Source organism: Talpa europaea, assembly GCF_964194135.1.
Source record: "Talpa europaea genome assembly, chromosome: 5".
Lineage (NCBI taxonomy): Eukaryota > Metazoa > Chordata > Mammalia > Eulipotyphla > Talpidae > Talpa > Talpa europaea.
In genome coordinates, this window is record NC_140071.1 from 17,837,384 (window position 1) to 17,858,895 (window position 21,512).

The 21,512-nt window shown below is 35.8% G+C and overlaps 1 protein-coding gene across 1 annotated transcript in view; it reads right to left on the reverse strand.

Annotated features, from left to right (window-relative positions):
• Window positions 1-1,301: 1,301 nt before the first annotated feature.
• Window positions 1,302-21,512, reverse strand: part of RANBP3L (RAN binding protein 3 like) — a gene marked incomplete at both ends in the record, with an annotated part of 43,561 nt that continues 23,350 nt past the window's right edge. The window contains 12 exons of the mRNA XM_084233061.1: window positions 1,302-1,345; window positions 3,242-3,431; window positions 7,060-7,202; window positions 8,830-8,950; window positions 10,753-10,883; window positions 11,259-11,361; window positions 13,700-13,784; window positions 14,876-14,976; window positions 18,740-18,864; window positions 19,108-19,179; window positions 20,223-20,297; window positions 21,117-21,194. Coding sequence (XP_084089187.1) covers window positions 1,302-1,345; window positions 3,242-3,431; window positions 7,060-7,202; window positions 8,830-8,950; window positions 10,753-10,883; window positions 11,259-11,361; window positions 13,700-13,784; window positions 14,876-14,976; window positions 18,740-18,864; window positions 19,108-19,179; window positions 20,223-20,297; window positions 21,117-21,194 — 1,268 coding nt within the window. The remainder of the gene's footprint in view (window positions 1,346-3,241; window positions 3,432-7,059; window positions 7,203-8,829; window positions 8,951-10,752; window positions 10,884-11,258; window positions 11,362-13,699; window positions 13,785-14,875; window positions 14,977-18,739; window positions 18,865-19,107; window positions 19,180-20,222; window positions 20,298-21,116; window positions 21,195-21,512) is intronic.

Consider the following 21,512-nt stretch of genomic DNA (forward strand, 5'->3'; position numbering starts at 1 on the left):
TTGGGAGGTAACTAGGGTTAGATGAGATTATGAGGGGACAGGTCCTGGTCTAATAGCATTAATGCTCTTAGAAGAGAAGACAGTGGAGAATTTCTCTCTCTCCCCTTACCCCCACAAAGTAGAGGTCATGAGAGCATAGAGCCAAGAGAAGAGACCACAAAATAAAACATCCCTGCCAGCACCTTGCTTTTAGAGTTGCCAACCCTCCAGAACTATGAGAATAAATTTCTGTTGTTTAATCCACCTAGTCTGTCATATCTGATTATGGCAGCCACCCTAAAGATGCCTCTAACAGGGAAGTTATTTAGGGATTGCAGTCAAAATTAAAAATGAAATATGTCTGTAAGTGCTGACACTAATTTTGTGTGTGTGTTACTCATGAAGTATCTCTAAAACAAATCTCAAAAGAGGAGCATCAAAACTCTGTTGCTTTATTGTTGACATTACTATAGTTTACCATAATGGCACTGATGAAAAAAATTTGCTTGGCTATATATATTTGTTTTAAAATAGGTCACCATATATTTAAGCCTACTAGAATAAATATTAATGACAATTTAATTCCATAAGTAAGGCAAAGAACAAGTTAGCACATTTTATTTTTTGTGTACTCACTGTTTTAATACATAGGTGATATATTTTGCTTATTCCTTCAACAACTTTTGGGTGCTGACCACAAGTCAGATATATATAAGTTGCAATGGATACAAGTCCAAGAACAAATACTCTCTTTAAAGGAATTCATTGACATGAATATAGAATCTTAAAGTTTTAGGTAATCCAAGACTAAATGAAAATATACATTTCTAAGAAGAGAAACATGATTTAATGAAATGTCACACAATTATAGCATTTTTTAAAGAAATGACTATGGAAATTCTGGAAAATATTTGTTCATGGCCAGACAACATATGACTGAAAAAATAAACATTTTAGATATTTATCAAATCTAACAATTTATAATTTTAACTATTGTATCCATCAATGTGATGAATAGTCCAAATTGGTTATCAAATCCTCTTCTAAATTAACTTCTTCAAAAATGGTAAGTTTTAAACCTTCAAAATTCATATATTTCTTAAATTGACATTTTCTTCACAATAATCAAAACATTTAACCTCACAATTATTAGCCCACATAAGAAGAAAATTTTACTTGCAACAAGTTATATTTCTTGAGCTTTTCTATAAAAACTCTTCAAGGAATGAATAGGATCTTCTCATTTATTTAGGTTGGCTTAGTATTGTCAGTAAGGCGACCAATCATTTTGTAGATTCTGTCATTTTATTAGTAGGTAGTGCTCATGAACAGGCAACCGATTGTCTGTGAGTCCACCTAGAGGGATCTGTGATATAAATTTAAAAATTGTATTAAACAATATTACATTTAATCTTGAATACAGCTGCACATGAATAGTCATGAATGGGGAGTGGGAGGAAATGAAGTACATGGAATCTATATTTTAGCAATAACATTTGGAAATGTTGCCAATTTTAAACATGACGTTTTCAGGTAATTAAATCCTTCCTTAATTCATTGACAACCGAGTTTTAAAAATTAGACTTTTCATTTTATTGCTTCCTGAATATTTTCTTATTTTTTGCAATACCTCCTGGAAAAGGTAAGTGAAAAGTCTGGGGGTAGGGAGGGTTGGGAGGCTTAGTGGGGACAAAAGCAAGAGGAATGACAAGAGTCAGGGAATCTATGTGATTGACATTTACTTTATATTATTTCCATTGTTTATCATTTTGTATTAAGATAATTACATATTAACATGTCCTAAAATACAATAATATATATATAACATTTGTTGATGAATTTTGTCATTTAATCCTTATTTCTAGTTAACCTTTTTAATGAGCACCAATTCATTTTCAGATAGGCTCCATTTTATTATTGTCCATATAAACATGGCAATATAAAATATAATTGTATTTGCACATTTCATACATTTCAAAGAACAATAAACCACTTGTTTAATCATAAGGGAAAGCAAGTTCATTGAAGGTTCTGGCTTCACTGCGTCAAGCAGTTTACAAATCCGATCTGTACGCTCTGTGCTTTTTTTCTTTATTACATTTTTTTTAATATTTATTTATTTATTTATACAAGCACTGGGTACAGTCAGAAGCGGGAGGGTGAGAGAATTCACCAGAGACAGAGTGGGGAATAGAACAGGCAGAGAGACAAAATACACTGCTGAGGGGAGCAGTGGGCGCAGCAGTAGAGATCTGCGCACCATGTGGGACCCTCACCTGGTGGCAGGGGATCGAACCGGTGCTACAGAGGCTGTGGGCAGCTTCGCAACCCAGCGCTCAACTGCTGCACCACCGGGGAGACCCTACTTGATTACACTTTTAGTATTAGGGTGAAGAAGATACTTCATCAAGTTCTACACATGTTCTTTTCCAGATAAATTACATATGACTAAAGTAGCTTTAATATATGAAAGGATTAAAAGTTAGGAAAATGCTTACTAACACAGAGTAAGTATATATTACTCCATCTGCTGTAGAACAGAAATCAAGGCTAAATGAAGCTATTTCTGAAAATACTTGGATAATTATCAGAATAGCTACATCTGTATTTACAAAACTGGGCTTAATAGTTCCTTGACAGTGTTTTTCTCCAGTCATAATGACGAACTATAGTTTTAAATCCACACATCAGGATAAGCTTTGAAACCTTAAAATCTGTTAACTACTCAACCACTCAAATATGTTTCACTTCAACTTTGCTCACTTTACAAATCCTGACACAATAAAAGAAATGGTACTTTTTGTTCAAGGAAAACAAGGTCCTTGAAAATGAAGCAATCAAATTCCAAAAAGGGAATAAACAATTTTTAGTGTTTCAAGATAGATATAACTGGTTACTCTATTACATGTATTTATAATTCTCCTATTAGAGTCAATAACGGGAAAATGAGAACAAGCCGAGAGAGACAAAAATAAATGGTCAGTTTCAGGGTAGCCATGTAATACTCCGACGTGTAAATATGGGCTTCTATGAAATTCAGTGCATGTGAATGCAGGTAACACAATGAGGCTGACTTTTGGTAAAACCCAAATGAAGGCCATATATATAAGACTGATTTTTGAGATCCAAACAACTAGGGCTCCCACCACCACCTACTTTAAACAGATTAGCTTCACTTTAAAAAAATCTATTCCATATAATAGGATTGTGTATAAGATTTCGTTCTTAAACCTCTGACCAAAATGGAAAAAAACTTACTTACCCGATCTGTTTTTAGTGACTTTGATAAAATCATCCTCGTCCTCATCACAGCTATCGCAATTTAATTGCTGGAGGACTGTTTCTGACTGGCATTCAACTTGACCTCCATCTTTCTGTTTGTCAAAGCTTCGAAGTGCAACAAGACGATGGTGTATGGCTGCATACAGATATCTTGTATCTTTGGCACTGGCCTGATGAGAAAAATTGTTAAGAAAAAGAACTTTATAATAGCCACGTTTTATAGATTTGTAGTATCTCATAAATCTAGACTGTAGATAACCCTGAAAACAAGGATGAAAGTCAATTCATCTCGAAGGAAATAAAATCCGAAAGCGAAAAATCTTATGAGAGAGCCCCATTTGTGCATTTTACACTGCAAAAAAAGAAATTTGGTGATTTAAAATTTGGATTTAAGCTCAACCTTCCTCCACCATATTTTGCACTGTACAAAATTAGAGGATTAGGGTGGGGGAGACCTCTCTATTTTTTAAAGGAAATTGGAAGGAAAGTAAGGCTTTGCCAGCACTGTGGAAAATAAAACTCACTGGAGCCATCTTGCTGGGGCACATATACATGTCAGAAGTCCCTGCTCCCCATACTTCCCGTACTCTGCTACTGGTATGGTTGCTTTTAATATAAAAAAAATGATAGCAACAATAACACTAGTGTAACATTTACATTATTCTCTTTTTATATAGTCCTTACAATAGAGCTATGAGTTAATTTTTTTTCTACTTATTTTAGCAAAAGTATATAGCACAGGTATTCAATATGCCCTTTTTTCCCTCTTCCGCTTGCACAAGAGGAAATGAAGGCTCAGAAAAGCACAATGACTTCACCTAGCTGGCTGGCAATTGGCTAGGACCTGAACTCCAGGCTTCTGTCATCCAAGTCAGTGCTCTTGAAGGTAACATTATAGTTGTTTACATTATACTTTTGTATCTTCTTTACAACTTCAAAGAAAATCTGGGAAAACTTCTCCATGCTAGACCTTCAGAGAGCTATTGAACATTTCTGAAACTAAAAACTGAAGGTTCAACTAACAACATAACAACTGTGGGGGAAGAAAATTAAATTATGTATTTTCATTTGCATGTCTTTTTTTTTTCATTTGAGGATTTTTTTTTTTTTTGTAGTAATGTTTTAGAACACTATATGATTTAGGGGAATTGCTTCACACCTCAGGTGCATGTCACCACACCACACCCAACATCAAAGCATCCATAATCCGCCCCCCCCCCCAACTTTGATTCCACTCCATTTCCCCCCTCCCTCTAGTAGTCTCATTCTGCAGTCATATTTCTAGGCTTTGTTTTGGTTTAGTTTTGTCTCTTCCTTTGTTTTACAGTTTCTCTATATTCCATAGATGACTGAAACATATATCGTTCCACACACGAGTGAAAGACAAAAACTGTCCAGTGTTTGTCTTTCTCCTTCTGACTTCCTTCACTTAACATATTCCCCTCTAGTATCCATGTGCATGTTTTTAAGTTGCTTTAATTACTTTTGTGGGGAAAAACTAATTACAAATTAAACACTTTTGTTTCTTAGATTGTGTTAGATATTACAGAATAGCTGTTTAGTAAATATTTGTTGATTCTTGAAAAATTTTTTTTATATTTTGTGCAAAGGTGTGATTTTATTTAGTGAGTTAATAAAAACTATTGAGAGTATTTGTAATTAAAATATAAATGCTATTGTGATGTCTTGGCTTTCTAACATTAAATTTTATTTTATTTATTTTTTTAAATAATAAATTTTATTTTTATATTCCCCCATACATTTGCAACCCCCCCATTCTGACCCCAATCCCTCCCCTCCCGCCCCCCACCCCCCAAAAAGTGTCTCTGGTTCATAGTTTTTTGTTGATTTTGATTTTCACTTTCTTATAGTTATTCATTTTCCTGGTCCCTTATTTAAGTTTTCTAGATTCCTGCTATGAGTGAGACCATCCAGTATTTTTCTTTTTCTTTTTGGCTTATTTCGCTGAGCATGATCCCTTCCAGTGCCATCCATGTTGCTGCAAATTGCATCTAACATTAAATTTTAAATATACCTTTCATAAGTCACTGTATTTCCTTTTGCCAAATTCATTCCATTGTTTACATTCAAGAAATTCAGAATAAGAAGTTCAGAAAATAAAAGCATAATACTAGATTTTTGAATAAAAAATTCACAAAGTATTTAAAAATTATAATTCCTGGGAAGTACTATAAGTAAGTGCTGGTGTGGATGAAAATTGGTTCAGTCTTCTGAAGAGAGATTTTTTAAGACAAGTCAAAACCCTTTCCCAGGAAAATTAACATGTATGTACACAGAGAATTTCTTCCCCTCCTTTGCAGAATTTATAATGAAGCATAGTAAATTGCCTAAGTATCTAACAAGGTTGGATTAATGGAATAAAGTATAGTCCATAATGAAATAGAATTCTTTTCACCCATTAAAATAATTTTTGAAGAGTAAATTACTATTTAATGATATGAGAACACTTTTTCTTTGATAAACATAAAGGAGGTTACATGTGTGTATTTCATAACTAAGTATCAGTTCTTTTACCTTCTTATCAGCTTTATAAAGTCTATGATTATTATCTTCCTTTGGCAGATGAGTAAGATCAGGTTAAGGAAGACTAAATAACTTGCCTGTCATACTATATATAGTATGTACAGGGTATGTACAGCATTATCTATATGATGACATACATGTACACACTAAAATGTAAAACCAGTACAGACTATCTCTGCAAGTGGAATTTTGGGTGATTTTTTATTATAGGTTGTTTTGTGTATTCTTTTTAATACCCTATAATTTTAAGAAGTCATCATGGATCAGTTATTGAGTAGCAGAACCTAATCCCAGTAAACAGTCTCAGCCTCAGTCTCAATGTCTGCTTTACCCACAGAAATCTGAGGGAGGAGGAGGGGTCTTGGTTGGCTGAGTCTCAAGAATTATCTCACTACATAGTGAACAGGGTTTGGGCATCATCTCATTCTACCTACTTAATATTCAACATCACTTACACCTAACAGGCAATTACTGGTAGTTAATAAAACCTTTGGCTTTTCATCAATGGGCACTTGCCAATTTTTTTTCCATTACTTTATAGGAGTTCATTTACTTGTATGGCCACCTTCTGCCAGAATCATTTCGGTACTTGGCTTTCTCCTGTCTTGTGGGTCTCAGCCCTTAGGGGAAACCCAGGACTTACTCTTACGGTATTATTCTTGCCAGCTCTTTCTCTTGTGCCTGGATCTTGGATTTGAGGTCAAGGATTCCTGCTGCCGGGAACAGCTGAGGCTGTGTGCTCCTATTCTGTTACCTTGGAGACTGACTCATGTCCAGAATTGGAATTTACCATTGGATGGATTACTTTAACTTGCTAGCTCTGTATTTTTCCATTTTGCACTGGTTCCTTTCCAGTGATCTCAAAGTCTTCTCAAGTTCAGCACACAGTATAAGCATCAGTTTGTGCATTCTGTAGGCCCCTCGGAGCCAATCCGGACAATAGACTCTTTAGCAACTTAATAAGATTATTGACATAATTTCAATAGCAAAGAAAAATGTAGAGGTGTGACGTTATCTATGAATGCAACATCTTGGGGAGAGTGCCAATGATTACTATAGATTTTGGTGTTAAGCTCAAAATTGCATGTAAAATTCAGGGCTTATTTTAGACTATGAACAATCATAATGAATGACACTTTGCCAGTGGTTCAGGTTTTGTAATAAAATGCAAAAAAAAAAGCCCAATAAATTAGCAATTTCAGAGATCTATAAATATATTAAGGTCATCCTCTGCCACTGAAATTTATCACTTACCTGAATTAAAAACACTTTGATGATACAGTCTTCTAAATCAGTAGCTGTTATTCGTAAATTTTTATGGTTTGCTCTTTGAATCTCCATTTGAGCCCAGAGTTTGCTATTTAGAATCAGCCTCAGACTGCCTTGATTGCGCATAACTAAAACAGGAAGGTCAAGACATCAGACTACAGAACAGCATTCCTTAGCCTTCAAGGGGAATTTATCATGTGTGAAAGCAAAGCAAATCTCGTAGCTGTTTGTCAGACCACATTTTCACTATTAAGTTATCATTTGATGAGGTTAAAATTTTGTTTTCAAGTTGGGCTTTATTATTCAAGAGGACATTTTCTGGCTGACATGCCAGATTGCATTTTTTGCTATAACATTTTAAATAAAGTTTAAAATTTTTCAAACTTCTTTGAGGACCTAGGAATCTGAAGAATATTTATCTAATTTTTTTTTTACAATGTTAAACACTGAAATAAAAACCATAAGCATTCAAACAATAGACGTAAGTAAACCATGGTGTAGCTATTGAAGATAATCCTATTAACCTATTAAGAATACTGAAGAAATATATTTATCGATGAGGAAAGGTGATCATGGTATACTATGGAAAAGAAACAAAAATCAGCCTATAAAGCAATGTAAATACCATGAACCACAAATTATACTGTAAGTGTGTACATTTATATCTTCAGAGAACAAAGCGTAAAAGAATATTCTGTTAACATAGGCTATGGTAGAAAGATAAGCCTATGAGTGATTTCAATTTATTTCTTTTTGTTGATCCATATATTTCTCTTTTATAATAAACATGTATTCCCTGTATAATAAAAAGAAAAGTTGTGAGTATTTTTTTGGGGGGGGGCAGGTGATAGAAGGAGAGGAATTAAAGCAGTAGAAAACAACTATTTGCAAGCCCCTGTCTTGGGAATAAGAGTAGTTAGTTAGGTTATTTAGAAACCTGTTTGCCAGCTGCAGAACTAAAGACACTCTTCCTCTTCTCTTAGTCTGAATTCTCTATTCCTTACCTGTTTCTTTGGCTTGCTATCTAAAACTCAACAAACACCCATATACCTGGGTCCAACTTTCTACCTGTGGTCACACCTAAGCTTTGAATGCCCAGTATTGATCCATCCTTCCTTCTCAGATCTGTGCCTGTGTTCACTTCCAGTTTAGGCCTCTGAACAATGCCCAGTGTGTGTCTTTGGACATCTAAACCTTCCTGGGTCTCTCAGTTTCACTAACTCCAGATTTCTAACCATAACTCTGCCTGCAGGAATTAATAATTTCACATCTTTTTCTCCTTGAAAACTTAACTTTCATCCTAACCTACACACCAAATATTATCTTTTAGGAAAAACTATTTTCACTTCAAAAATAATTTGCTTCATATACTTTCAAATAATAGGAATCCTTATTCATAATTTTTTAAAATAACAATAAGAGTACTATTTAGGGGTGTGCTGGGATCTGCATTATCACTTCATTCATACACTCACTCAGTAAGTCACAGACTACTCTTATCCCATTTAAATTAATGCATCTGGGACAGAGATTAAGTAACATGTCCAAAGTCACCAGTTAGTGATGCAGCCATAACTGTGACATCTGACAGCAGAGTCTGCTGTAAACAGGAAGCCCCTATCATCAGAAACAATGTTGTGCTCAGTAGTTTGGTTTATTGACATATTTCATAACACATCTCCAGAAAATGATAGGATCCATATTGGAAATTTTACCCTAAGAAATAGTGGCTTCCTTTACAAAATGATTACTTACTTAGTCTTGACTGGAATGTCCCACAGTCAGTGCTTGCTGTGTCATTCAGCCTCAAAGCTCCTCTGCCCCTTTCAATCCAGGACTGTGTTGTTTTGTTGAATATAAAAAGCTTGCAATTGATCTAAAGGACAATTTTTAAAATGTCAAATATATACAAATTTTTTTTCAAAGTAAATTCTTTCCGATGCGCTAACACTTTTATCTGATTTACTAGAATAATCTTTGTTTATGATTTAGAAACCAAATTGTAACATTTATTTAACTTTAAAAAAAAATTATTTATTTATGCATACAAGAACTAGGGTACAGGCCAGAGGTGTGGGTGGTGAGAGGATTCACCAGAGAGAGTGGGGAGCAGAACAGGCAGACTGACTGAAATACACTGCTGAGGGGAGCAGTGGGTGAGGCAAGAGAGGTCTGCTGCATCTATTTAACTTTTAAAAACATAGAAATCTTGAATAGTTCAAACATAAAAAAGGAAAACATGTTCACTGTAAAAAGTGTCCTCCCAAGTTTCCCTCTGCTAATTTCTGCCAAATGTACAGGTAACTGTTGTTAATATTTTATCATTCCAGGGAGATTTGTATGTATGTATGTATGTATGTATGTATATACATATATGTAAATATATATGTGTTCCCATTTTTATAATTATGGCAAAGTACTATGGTAAAATATCACAATACTTTCTTTCTGTAGCCTTTTTTTTTTTTTAGTTTAATTTTTTAAAGATTTATTTATTTATATAAGCACTGGGTACTGTCAGAAGTGTGGGAGGGTGAGAGAATTCACCAGAGCCAGAGTGAGGAGCAGAACAGGCAGACTGACGAAGTACACTGCTGAGGGGAGCAGCAGGTGGCAGGAAGGGTCTGCGTGCTATGTGGGACCCTCGCCAGGCAGCTGGGGATTGAACTGGTGCTGCAGAGGCTGCGGGCAGCTTTGCAACCCAGCGCTCAACTGCTGCGCCACTGGGGAGGCCCCTCTGTAGTCTTTTTTAAATCAAACTTAATGTTTGAGTTATTCATTTGAAAGAGAAGGAATCATGAAAGTAATTTTTGTATGCTTAAAAATTCCAAAGAATATGGCTGAAAACTAGGATTCAATTCTTTAGAGTAACCTATTATAATACTGTCTAGTGGTTCTAAAATATTACTCTGTGAAAGAATCACCTAAATGATGTCAAAAGCATAGTAAGCCAGACTTCCACCCCTAGCAATTACAATAAATCTAGGGTTAATCTGATCTAAGAGGCACATATAAGTTTGAGACAAAGTATGGAGGAAAAGGAGGCATGGAATGTTTGGGGGAAAGCAAATGTAGAAAGGCAAAGGGAAATCCATGCCTTTGCTGGAAATGGTTAAGTTGTAATTACATTACATATGCCTAGATTGAGAAGTGAGTGAGTCAACATTTAAATCCTGTGTAGGATGCTATAAATTATATCTGTGAAATTCTTGATTTAAGTGAAGTTCAAAACTTAATTTAATGAACTTTGCAAGGAGAACAACGTTGTTTTTATTATCTTGAACTGAAATCAATTCATTTTATCAGTGTTTGGGAATCTTCAGTGTATACAGAATTTCAAAAATCATATAATAACATTGAATAAAAAGTAGGCATGGAAAGTATAAAACAAAGGTCTTAATTTTTGTTTAAGACAGAGTCCACGGCTGTCTTCTTTTAGGGGACTAATGTGAATGGTTGTAGCACCAATAGCCCACTTTTTTGCAAATTATACACCAAATGTAAGAATACAACAAAACACTGGCTTAATCTTTGGACGTCTCTTAACATTTTTACTTGAGCCTCTCAGCCTTCGTTAAAACTATGCTCCCTTCTTTTTTTTTAGAGATGTCCCTCCTGATGGTACTTTATACGAGGTATGTAAGTGCTACCTGGGAGAATGATGCAGGACATACACACCTGTAGCACATTATGTTCTGCCTCCTCCCCTGTTATAGCCTCAATTTTCTCCAGCAAGCATTTTGATGATGGTTTAGAAGAGAAAGCAGCAGCTGATTCAATTAACGTTATATTTTTAATAGAGTCTGTTCCTAAGAGAAAATAGGAGGGAAAACACATAAAAAGCCACATTTTCTCTGCCATGAACGTTCTTTTTTTTTTTGTCCCTACTATATATGTTAACTTAGCTTTTATGACAATGAATGTTCCTCCCAAATCAAGATATTTAAATTCAAATAAGTCTCTTTAATGATTCTTTGTATCATTAGTCGAACATTTTTGAAAAGCTTACATATCATATAACCACATTTTTTTAATAAAGCCACATTCTTTAATCATTACCAAAAAAATAAATAAATAAACAGTTGCTGTTGTTGTAGTTTATAGATGTTAAACAAGTGACATGACATGGGAAATAAGGAATAAACTAATTGAATCAAATGTTTTACAAATGAAAGAATTCTTACGTGAGTTTGGAGAGTCCATAGGAAATTTTAAAGTGAATTTGAATGGCTTTTCCTTGGTGTACACATCATTTTCGAGTTGAGGCTGGGTAAGTTTTTGCGTACCCTAGATGGAGGGCAAAGATGAATTACCTAATTTTATACCTAAATATTTGCAGTAAGTAAGCCAAAAGTTACCTTTGTTCTGTTTCAACATGGCAAACAAACCCAACTGCTATGTTTTTGTTTCGGGCTCCAAACAACCTAATCAGGAAACTCCTTCCTATCTTTTGAGAACCTTGCTCTGTGCATCATCTAGTTATGGCCAGTTTGCTTCAGATGGATCTATATCTGGGGACACTGGCAGAAATTCCAGGGGCCCCAAAGGAGTTTATGGTTGTTCAGTGTTCCCATGAAAGGGGGTACAATTATTGTCTCTGTTTTTAAGGTATTCAGTCTTCCTAGCAATTCACTCTATCTACTTCATTAAAGAAACAAAAAAATTAACTAGAGAACTTACAGGCTATTTCAGAGGTCTGTATAGAAAGAATTCTGACTTTTCCTATAGGACAATTTTTGCTAATGATCATTTTTTTTGGGCTGCACATGTAGGGCTCAGCACAAGTGATGAAGTCAAGGCCTGCTTGCATAAAGACTGAGTAATTCCTCGGCTATGGAAGACACAGCTCTCCCTCTGGAGAACAGGGAGAATTAGAATACCATTCAGAATTTAGCTTTCTAGGTTTTCCTTATAATCTCAAGACACTTTTAAAAGATTTATTTATTTATGCATACAAGAGCTGGGGTGCAGGCCAGAGATGCGGGGGGTGAGAGGATTTGCCAGAGACAGAATGGGGAACAGAATAGGCAGATCGACTGAAATACACCGCTGAGGGGAGCAGAGGGGAGACAGGAAAGGGCTGCTGTGCCATGGGGATCAAACTCGTGCTGTGGGGACAGCACGGCAGTGCCGCGTCTTAACCCCTTGCATCACCAGGGAGGGCCTCTCAAGATATTTTTAGATTATTTAACTGGACATCAAGACATTTTGTTAAGCTTGATAGAGAAGGGTGTAATTCCTTCCATTTTTCAAAAATAGAAACTAAAACACAGAAAGTTTAATGATTTACTCTAAAAGCCTATGGTCAGCTAACAAAGAAGGAGGCATCCTGGCTCCCAAATCCCAAGGCCACAGAATTGATTACAGGATTAACTAGAGGACAAAAACAAGTTATTTTTATAGCTCCTGTTACCCTTAGGATGTTATTAATTAATAGCGATAATAACTCAGTTTTCTTTGTAAGCCAATTTTAAAGTGCGCGTAGAAATTGTATATAGACGTCTCTGCAAAGCAAATCCATAGTCCCAACTGTAGTTCATTTGTACAGTTATCTGTCTCCCTTACTAGATTATAACCACTTGCAGGCACAGAGTCACCTTTAGCTTTGCATAACACTTACCCAAGTATTTTTCTTTTTCTTTTTTTTTATATATATTTTTTTAAAGTTGATTTTTTTTAATAGAGGCATGTTTTTATTTATTTATTTATTTGTTTGTTTTGTTTATGCATGCACTGGGTACAGTCAGAAGCGCGGGAGGGTGAGAGAATTCACCAGAGCCAGAGCGGGGAGCAGAGCAGGCAGAAGGACCGAAGGACACTGCTGAGGGGAGCAGCGGGCGGCAGGAGAGGTCTGCGCGCCATGTGGGACGCCATGTGGGACCCTCCTCCGGTGGCCAGGGAGCAGCCGGGGATCAAACCGGCACTGCAGAGGCCGCGGGCAGCTTCGCAACCCAGCACTCAACCGCTGCGCCACCGGGGAGGCCCTAGTATTTTTCAATTCTGGTTGCACATTGGAAGCACTTGAGACCTGGACTCACCCACAGAAATTCTGATTCAATTGGTTTAGGGAGGTATCTAGTACAAGAAAGCCTTTAAAGGCTTTCTAATATATAGATGATTCTAATGATTCTAATATATAGTCAAATTTGAGAGCAATGCCAATGCTTTATATGTCTTAAGAACACAACATATGCTCATTAAACTGAGTCAAATGCTGAAGTGGAGCCAATGAGGTTTGGAAAATATTTAAATGCCTTTTTTAATGAAAACTGTCATTGAAAAATTATAGTAAAAGATTATTACCTGTTGAGTTGAACTAACTATTGCAGATAATTCTGGGATTTTCTTAGGTACCTTTGGTTTGACACAAGTCAAAGTATGGCTTAATGTTTCTTATTGGTAATAATGTTATAATTATACAATCCCTCCCCTCTGTGGGTTCCTATCCTTCTAACAACTGGAACTTGCTTTCCAGCACAATCATTCTAGTTAAAGACAGAAAATGTGCCTTTGAACCAGAGATTAAAAAGCATGTTCCAATTTAACATTGTTTTAATGAATTTGTCTTCAGAAATTTGAACTGACAACCCTTGAGAATAATAGAAACATTTGCCAAAAATCTTACCAAAACTCTTTCCACCATGTTTTCTCCAAATACGAAATCAGAACTACAGCTTTTAAAAGAATACTTATCTTCATTTGGTTGACATCTAAGGAAAACATAGAAGCATTTGCTACTTTAAATATATGGAAAAAGCCATGTGGTAAGGCCATAAATACATGTGATTTATAGATTTATGTAAAACACAAAGACATCTACAGATAACTTGTATTCATCAGAAGTCAATGAGATACAAAGGAAAAATTGAGAGATTGGTACTTGCAGGGATACATTCAAAATACAGCTATTATAGGACTAACCCAGACCTGTCCACACAGGTCTCATGCCCTGAACTGATTATTTGAAGTGGGATGTCTGCCTAGTTCTTATCTTTTGGCTTTTTCACCGCAGTCATTCCAATTTCTAATCTACACTCTCCTCTTACCCAAGTGATTAATGCTTTTAGCAATTGCAGGTCACCTGGGCAAATCCAAGGCAACCTCTCTTGTCAATTAAATGTGAGTATATATTTGTTTAGTTGGCTTTTTCTTCCCAGAGACTTCTTTTCAATGTTAAACATGTCTTTGCATGATGAGAAACTTGGAAGGCACCCAGCCCTCTCTCTGAGGACCTGAGGATGGGGTGCTCCAAGTTCCATGCCCCCAACCCCCCCAGGCACAGCACCTGCACAAACTCTCATCAAGTGAGTCTTTTTATGTCCTGAGCACTTTTAATCCTCTCTCAGATCAAACATCCACGCATCCATGGTGATTCTAGTAAATATTAACTTTTATTTTGTATATTTATATTATTTCTTTATTTTCTATCCAATTTATGTCAATAAACTATGAATAACGTCAAAAATAATTAAAAAGAGGGAAAAAAGAATGTCAGAGAAAGGGAAGAGAAGGCTAATCTAGTAGCCAGATAATTAATGCCTAACTAAATAAAAGTTTATAGTTCTTTGAAACATTCTCATCTACACCAACAAGATAATCCAGTATTTAATGTGAGAACATCTAAATATCAGAGATGTAGTGAAAAGCAATTTAAAACTTGTATTCTTTATAAAATCTCATGTCAAGCAGAAATCATAGCAATTTATCAACACACTGTCAAAAAATATTTTCTGTAAATTGTAATGATAAAAGAAAGCAAGAGGGAGGAGACAACACTTCTAGTTGCTTGTTATGAACTTACCCTACTGATGTAGCACCTAAAAAACTCTGGTTAGGAGAGAGCTGGACTGAAATTCTGGCACTTGGTAAATTTTCACTTAGAAAATAGGAATTCTCAGAAATCTGAAAGAAAATAAATCCATGAAAAAGGTCACTTTAAGTTGCTTTATTTCAGAAGTATCAGACAAGGAAACAATAGTTATATTTAAATATATTGGAAACCTACAATGTTTAAGTACTGTCCTAAGCATTTTATAGGCATTATCTCAAACATACGGTTCTATACACTTTGTACTTCTATTATCCACATTTTCCAGATGAGTAAACTGGTTTAAAAAGCTTAAATAACTTGGTCAGGCTTGTGCAAGGGCAACCAGGAACAGACTTGATATTTGAACCTGTTCTGACGCCAGTGACTATACACTTAGTCATAATATTCTGATATCCTACCTCCTCTTGTTTTTATCTTTTTCACCAAATGGAGAGTAATTTCTATTTCTAGATTAGAAAATCAGTCTTTCCAAACTATTTAATGCCTAGAGACACTTTAAGAGCTTCAGCATCAAAGCCACTTAGTATCAGAGGAAACTCCATTCATCTTCATGTGGAAACTTTTAACCCATAACTTAATCAATTAGTTACTCTAGCTGATGTGCATACACACATGCACATAATCTGTATGGATGTGGAACAGAAAGAGCGAGCAATTTTAGGACTGGCAGGAATCCTAAAAATGAGCTGATCTAGTGTCTCCAATGTTTTGTTGACACTTCCTTCCCCACCCAGAAATTTGTAAAGATGTTGCAGGGAGTTTATATGACTCTAGAAAGATCTGTTTTCACTTTAATTTTCATATTGAACAATAAAAGTAATGTTGGGAATTTTGCCTTTATAACAGAATCTGTAAGCTGACAAGTATATATCAGGTCACCATGTGCCTGGTTGACAGACCTCAGGGCCTGCTCCTGCTCAGTCACTCAAGTGATTTCTCTCTGTCCTCACTCTTATGTAGCAAACAATGGTTTTTAATGTATTTCTTAATTTAGATGCAATAAGTGACCATTGATTAATAGCAGAGTGAATAAAAAATTGTTCTAAAGTTGATATAAAGTTCAATAAAGAACGTAAAAATAGGTCTATAAAATTCACCTACAGGTAATTTTTGCTAAATCTGTAAATTACATTTATTTTCTCAGAACTCTTGCACAGTATAAAATTCAATGATGGGCATATCCAATTAGGCTTTCTGCTAATTAGGAGTAAGTTCTACTCATACCCTTAGTAACTGATGCAAGAAGAAATGCTGGCAAACATAGTCTGAAGTTTTCTCTTATGCATTATCTTTTAGTAAGAAAATACAAAAATCATTTCATATTTAAAATATGCAATATTTAAAAAAATCATGACAAAGAAGAAATACTAATTTACTTTAGACATCATAGCATGGAATAATAATTTAATCTATAATCTATAGCACAAGTTGTTCCAAAGTCAAATGCATTGTAATATTTTAGAAATTCATCAGCACATCATACTTTTTCTTACATATTTTAAAACAAATGAAACAACATTCATAATTTCTTAAGTAGATAAAAACACTAATGTAATATAGTGATGATTATTAGATTATATTTAATTGAAGACTTTTAATAATACACTGTTTGAAATTTAAAATGTTTTACTTAAAAATCATATCTTGGGCCTCCCTGGTGGTGCAAGGGGTTAAGTCTCAGCACTATGAGGCAATCTGCAGTCACTATAGCACAAGTTCAATTCCTGGCCAGGGAGCTAACACACATGGTGCAGCAGACCTCTCCAGTCTTGCCCGCTGCTCCCCTTAGCAGTGTATTTCAGCCAATCCTCCTGTTCTGCTCCCTACCCTATCTCTGGTGAACCCTCTCACCGCCCCCCCCACTTCTGGCCTACACCACAGCTCTTGTATACATAAATAAATAAATCTTTAAAAAATCATATCTTATACCATATATCACAGCATGAATAATGAAATGACTTATATATTCATAGTTGTTCTCATGAAGTCATACCTTACAAAGAAAAATATTTGGAAATATGAAATACTGGCAATTGCCGACCAAGTTTGATCAGTTTATGTCACCGATAAAACAAAGAAGATTGGGCAGTTTGTCCAAGAATGCAAACATAGTTAGATAGTGACAGGGATAGGATTAGTATCAATCTGATTTTTTTCATTGAATTAATGAAATGACTATTCCTTTAACACTTTCATCTGACCCTGTCCTTACAGTCAGTGTGGAAAAATAAAACAAAACTAGATGACCTAAATCTCAATAATTTAGCAGGAAACAAATGACTGATGGAATAACTGTCAAATTCCAAACTACTGACCTTGTGTACTATTCCACTCCAGTGTCTGCTTCTGGAAGACACAGCTAGACCCATAATAACAGAATATTCCTAAACCCATAAGGATGTGGCCTGAGAAAAGTGGATACCACCTTTGAAAGGCTCACAGTGAGTGATTCCCACTACAACAGCTGGAGTAAAGGATCTTATCTGTCTCCAGCGGCATCCCCAGCTCTCCAATTACCCTACGCGGCAGTTCCCTGCTCCTGTTATTCATCAAGATGGGTCTGGAGCTAAGTCAGGTGTGATCTAAACTGGCAGAGTCACACTAGGATGTCAAGCAGTTGGAGATGAGGGAAATTCCTGTGCTTTTTTTGACTTCGATCCCCCAGCCCAGGCTACCAAGAGGGGGCTAGGGAGGAAGAGAAAGGCACCATACCTAGTACAGGAATCTGTACATACACACCGAGCATGGTCTGCACGTCCACACTACGTGACTAATGATCTGTTTTCTTTAAAGCTTAGATTCCTGCCCCAGTGATGCTGGAAGGAGTGCTGGACATTGACACCATCAGATGTACCAGGGTCAAGAGAACTGAGAAGCTGATAACATACTCTGGGGGCTGGATGTGACAAGTACCAAGAGCAAGTGTGACAGGCTGTTCCGATAAACTGATTCAACTGTGACGGGCTGTTCTGATGGGCTGTTTGCTTATGACTATTTTGTTTAACTCATTAGAACAGGCTAGCTCAAGATGAGTTGGCAGGATGGTCTCTCCGTTCTCTCATATCAATGGCCATGAGAAAACAGTCTCTTCCGGGTGCTCTGCCCTGTCTTCTCTCAGATCAATTGGCCAGTGATCTGAAAAATGAAAGTGCTTATAGATTCAACTCCTGTCTCTGTTTATTGGCTTTTTAGTAATGACAGGCCTCCACGTATTCTCACAGTGAAACCCTTAACTGCACTAAGATCCCAAGGGTTTCCATGACCTGGGGGAACCCGTAGAACTTATGGTTTATACTCAGCATTCAAAAAAGATAAACACATGCAATTTGCAGCAACATGGATGGCGCTGGAAGGGATCATGCTCAGCGAAATAAGCCAGAAAGAAAAAGAAAAATACCGGATGGTCTCACTCATAGCAGGAATCTAGAAAACTTAAATAAGGGACCAGGAAAATGAATAACTATAAGAAAGTGAAAATCAAAATCAACAAAACACTATGAACCAGAGACACTTTTGGGGGAGGGGTGGGGGACAGGAGGGGAAGGATTGGGGTCAGAATGGGGGGTTTGCAATTGTATGGGGAATATAAAAATAAAATTTATTATTAAAAAAAATAATAAACTTAGAAAAAACCACAAGACTTGTTCAGGGAACAACTCTCCAATTTAAGAGGACACATTTTATAAGGTGTGGTTTTTTGCTATCTAGTCTGGCAGCGACATTAACAACAGAACAAAGATCAGGCAGTCCCTAATTCTGGATGTGGGGGCCACAAACAATCACAAAAGGGAGAAGGGGAGGTTGAGGTCTGCTCTACCAGGAAGATCTTCTTACCTTTTCTCTAGTCTTGCAGGATTCCAATGTTTCGTGTCTAAATGTTTTTATTTTTTCACCCCTTGGAGTGAGAGGGGCCTGCAATATAGCAGGTCTCAGAAAATGTTCAAAATGCTTCACAGGACCTTAAAACACCAGAAATAAGGGTCAATGTTTTTTTGCTGAAATACTTCTCCCTCCTTATTTTTGACTAATTTGATATTTTTTCCTAAAGTCACAATTAATGAGATTAGTGTTAATAAATCAAAATAATCTATAAAATACCCCCATGTTTAGTCACTTAGACTAATATACACATACACGGATTAAAATGTAGATGGTAAGATGTAAGATTTCTGAGAATCTTGTAACAGAGAGAAGCTACATACCTTGTTCTTCCCTATTCATATTAACATTCCTTTGCACAAGAGTTGATGTCATAAAAACATTGTTTTTCCTCACTACAAAAAAAAAAAATCAGAAATTTAAAAAACTGTCAGTAACAGTCCTGTACTAAAGTCGCCAGCAGATGTCGCTGTTGGCACTAACAATCCTCAGTGCACATGGGAGCAGCTGTTTCTTCTAAAACTGCATGGTGACAGGGTGAGTTCTGGTACGCAGTTCTGTTTACTCTCAAAAATGTAAGTGGAAATTAGGTCACCAACAGAACAGGAAGTCTCATTTATTTAAAATCATGAGTAGAGTACTCAGAGAAATTCTACAGATTATAATATTTGAATTAGTAATATAACTTCTGTGTGCATTAATACATATTTCTCAAAAAAAGTTATAAACTGTTAGCAGGTGATGTGCCACTCTTCACTCCTCAATGATTCTTAAAGTAAACATGACCATTATGCTGGTTCACTAGTTTGAAAACTGATTCCTCTGGGTAGAGAGGGATCATTTAGAAGGAAGTGAATAGTTTGAGTGAATAGTATTTTTTATTTCTTATTGGCAAGTCTAACTGGGAAAAGACAATGAGTTTTCCAGTAGAAACAAAAATACACAAGAATACAGATAATTTTAATATAGAGAATGTTCCAACCATTTCAAATATTTTATTATAAGGTAGTTTTGCAAATTTCAAATAAAATGATGTTAAGTTTTAATTATTAAAATGTTCAAAAAGAATCATATTCTAAATTTTAGAATAAAAATCTCAAGCTTACAAATTTTGAGTACAAATATATATACTATAAACTATATAGATGGACAATAATAAATTAAAGCAAGGTATTTTGAGGGTTGCCTCATACAAAATAACAAACTCTATGAAAAAACATGAAGTTCAGACTTTCCACCAAAAATAAACAGCTACAATGTCTGGAACTTGGAGTTGTAATTCACAAGGTATTTTTTCCATGCATACTTAGGCCCTCTCTTTCATTTGACACTAAAGTGTCAGCATTTTATGTTAGCTGAGAAAGCAAGCTCATTTTAATGAGAATGGTTCTTAAAAAGTCAGAGCATCAGACTTGAAGTTCTAGAACTTTTTTATTACCTGGCCCAGAATGGGGTAAGATGGGGAGATCAGTGAAGGACGAGGATCGCATTCGTTTCTGGGACAAGGTAGATGCTAAAAAGCAGATTGCAAACTGGAATCAATAAGGGGAAGGTTTTGCGTTTCTTTTGATTGGGATTTTTGTTGTTTTGGAAAATTTTCTGTCTCACTAGTTTAGAAAAATTGTATTTTCATAAATAAAGGGTGCTCTAGTGAAGATTTTAAATTCACTTTAATATTCACTGAATATTTCATTCAATAAATATTCGAGTATTTTTCACAGGTAAGACTGTCAATGAGGCATCAACACAACCTCAGAGAGCTGTTTGTGGAGGAGACAGACAGTCGAACACAAAGAGCTGTACCCAGACAGAAGGCAGTACAATCTGTTCCCAGAGGGCTCTGCAGAGCACCTTGAATGCAGAAGAAACTGAGTTTCTAATTTATTTAGAATGCACATATGAAAAAGTTATTAGAATAAAATGTATTTTTAAATGGAAGACATCTGTTTATTTAAGAAAATGGTTACTTTGGGGAAAATGGCAGTTTCCCTTAATTATAACCTCAGTACATACTCAATGCAGAAACTTTGGGAACACCACGAAATACAAAAGAGGAGGGGAAAAAACCCAAAACCCTTGTAGTCCGATAACGTCAGGAAACCACTAAACAATGTGGCTGATATCCTTCCATCTCTTTTCCAGTGTTGATAAAATGAGTTTTAAAATAGTGACTCATAGTACAATCTATTTCACAGACTGCTGCTTCGTAAAACAATGTATTATAAACACCACCCAGTGATTAGACTTTTAGACATTATCCATTTGAGTCTCTTAGTAACTTTATACTCAGAGTAAACATAACAGTGAACAGCCAAGTCAAGTCTATACCTACCTCTTCGAGACTGAGAATCTGTAGTATGCAAAGTAAAAGATGAAGACCGAACACGTTTTCTTGAAAAACCATTACATTCTGCAAGAAATTCAACGTGAAGGGTAAAATGGCTTGCAATAACAAATTATCCTCAACCCATGACATGGGAGGATAAATAGAATTTCCTTTTGTCTACATATCATCATTTGATAACACGCTAACTCCCAAAGCACAATTTAAAATAATGGGATTACCAGCGTAGTGATTATATACTGAGAGGCATATGATCCTGGTAGGAAATGATTGAAAATGAGTGGCTTTAGCAAGAAATTGCTTACTCATTCTGAGGTTGTACAGAGAATGTTTTCAGTAGGTTGAGAGACAGGCAGTGGAGACTATGGGGTGTTAGTGTTGCTG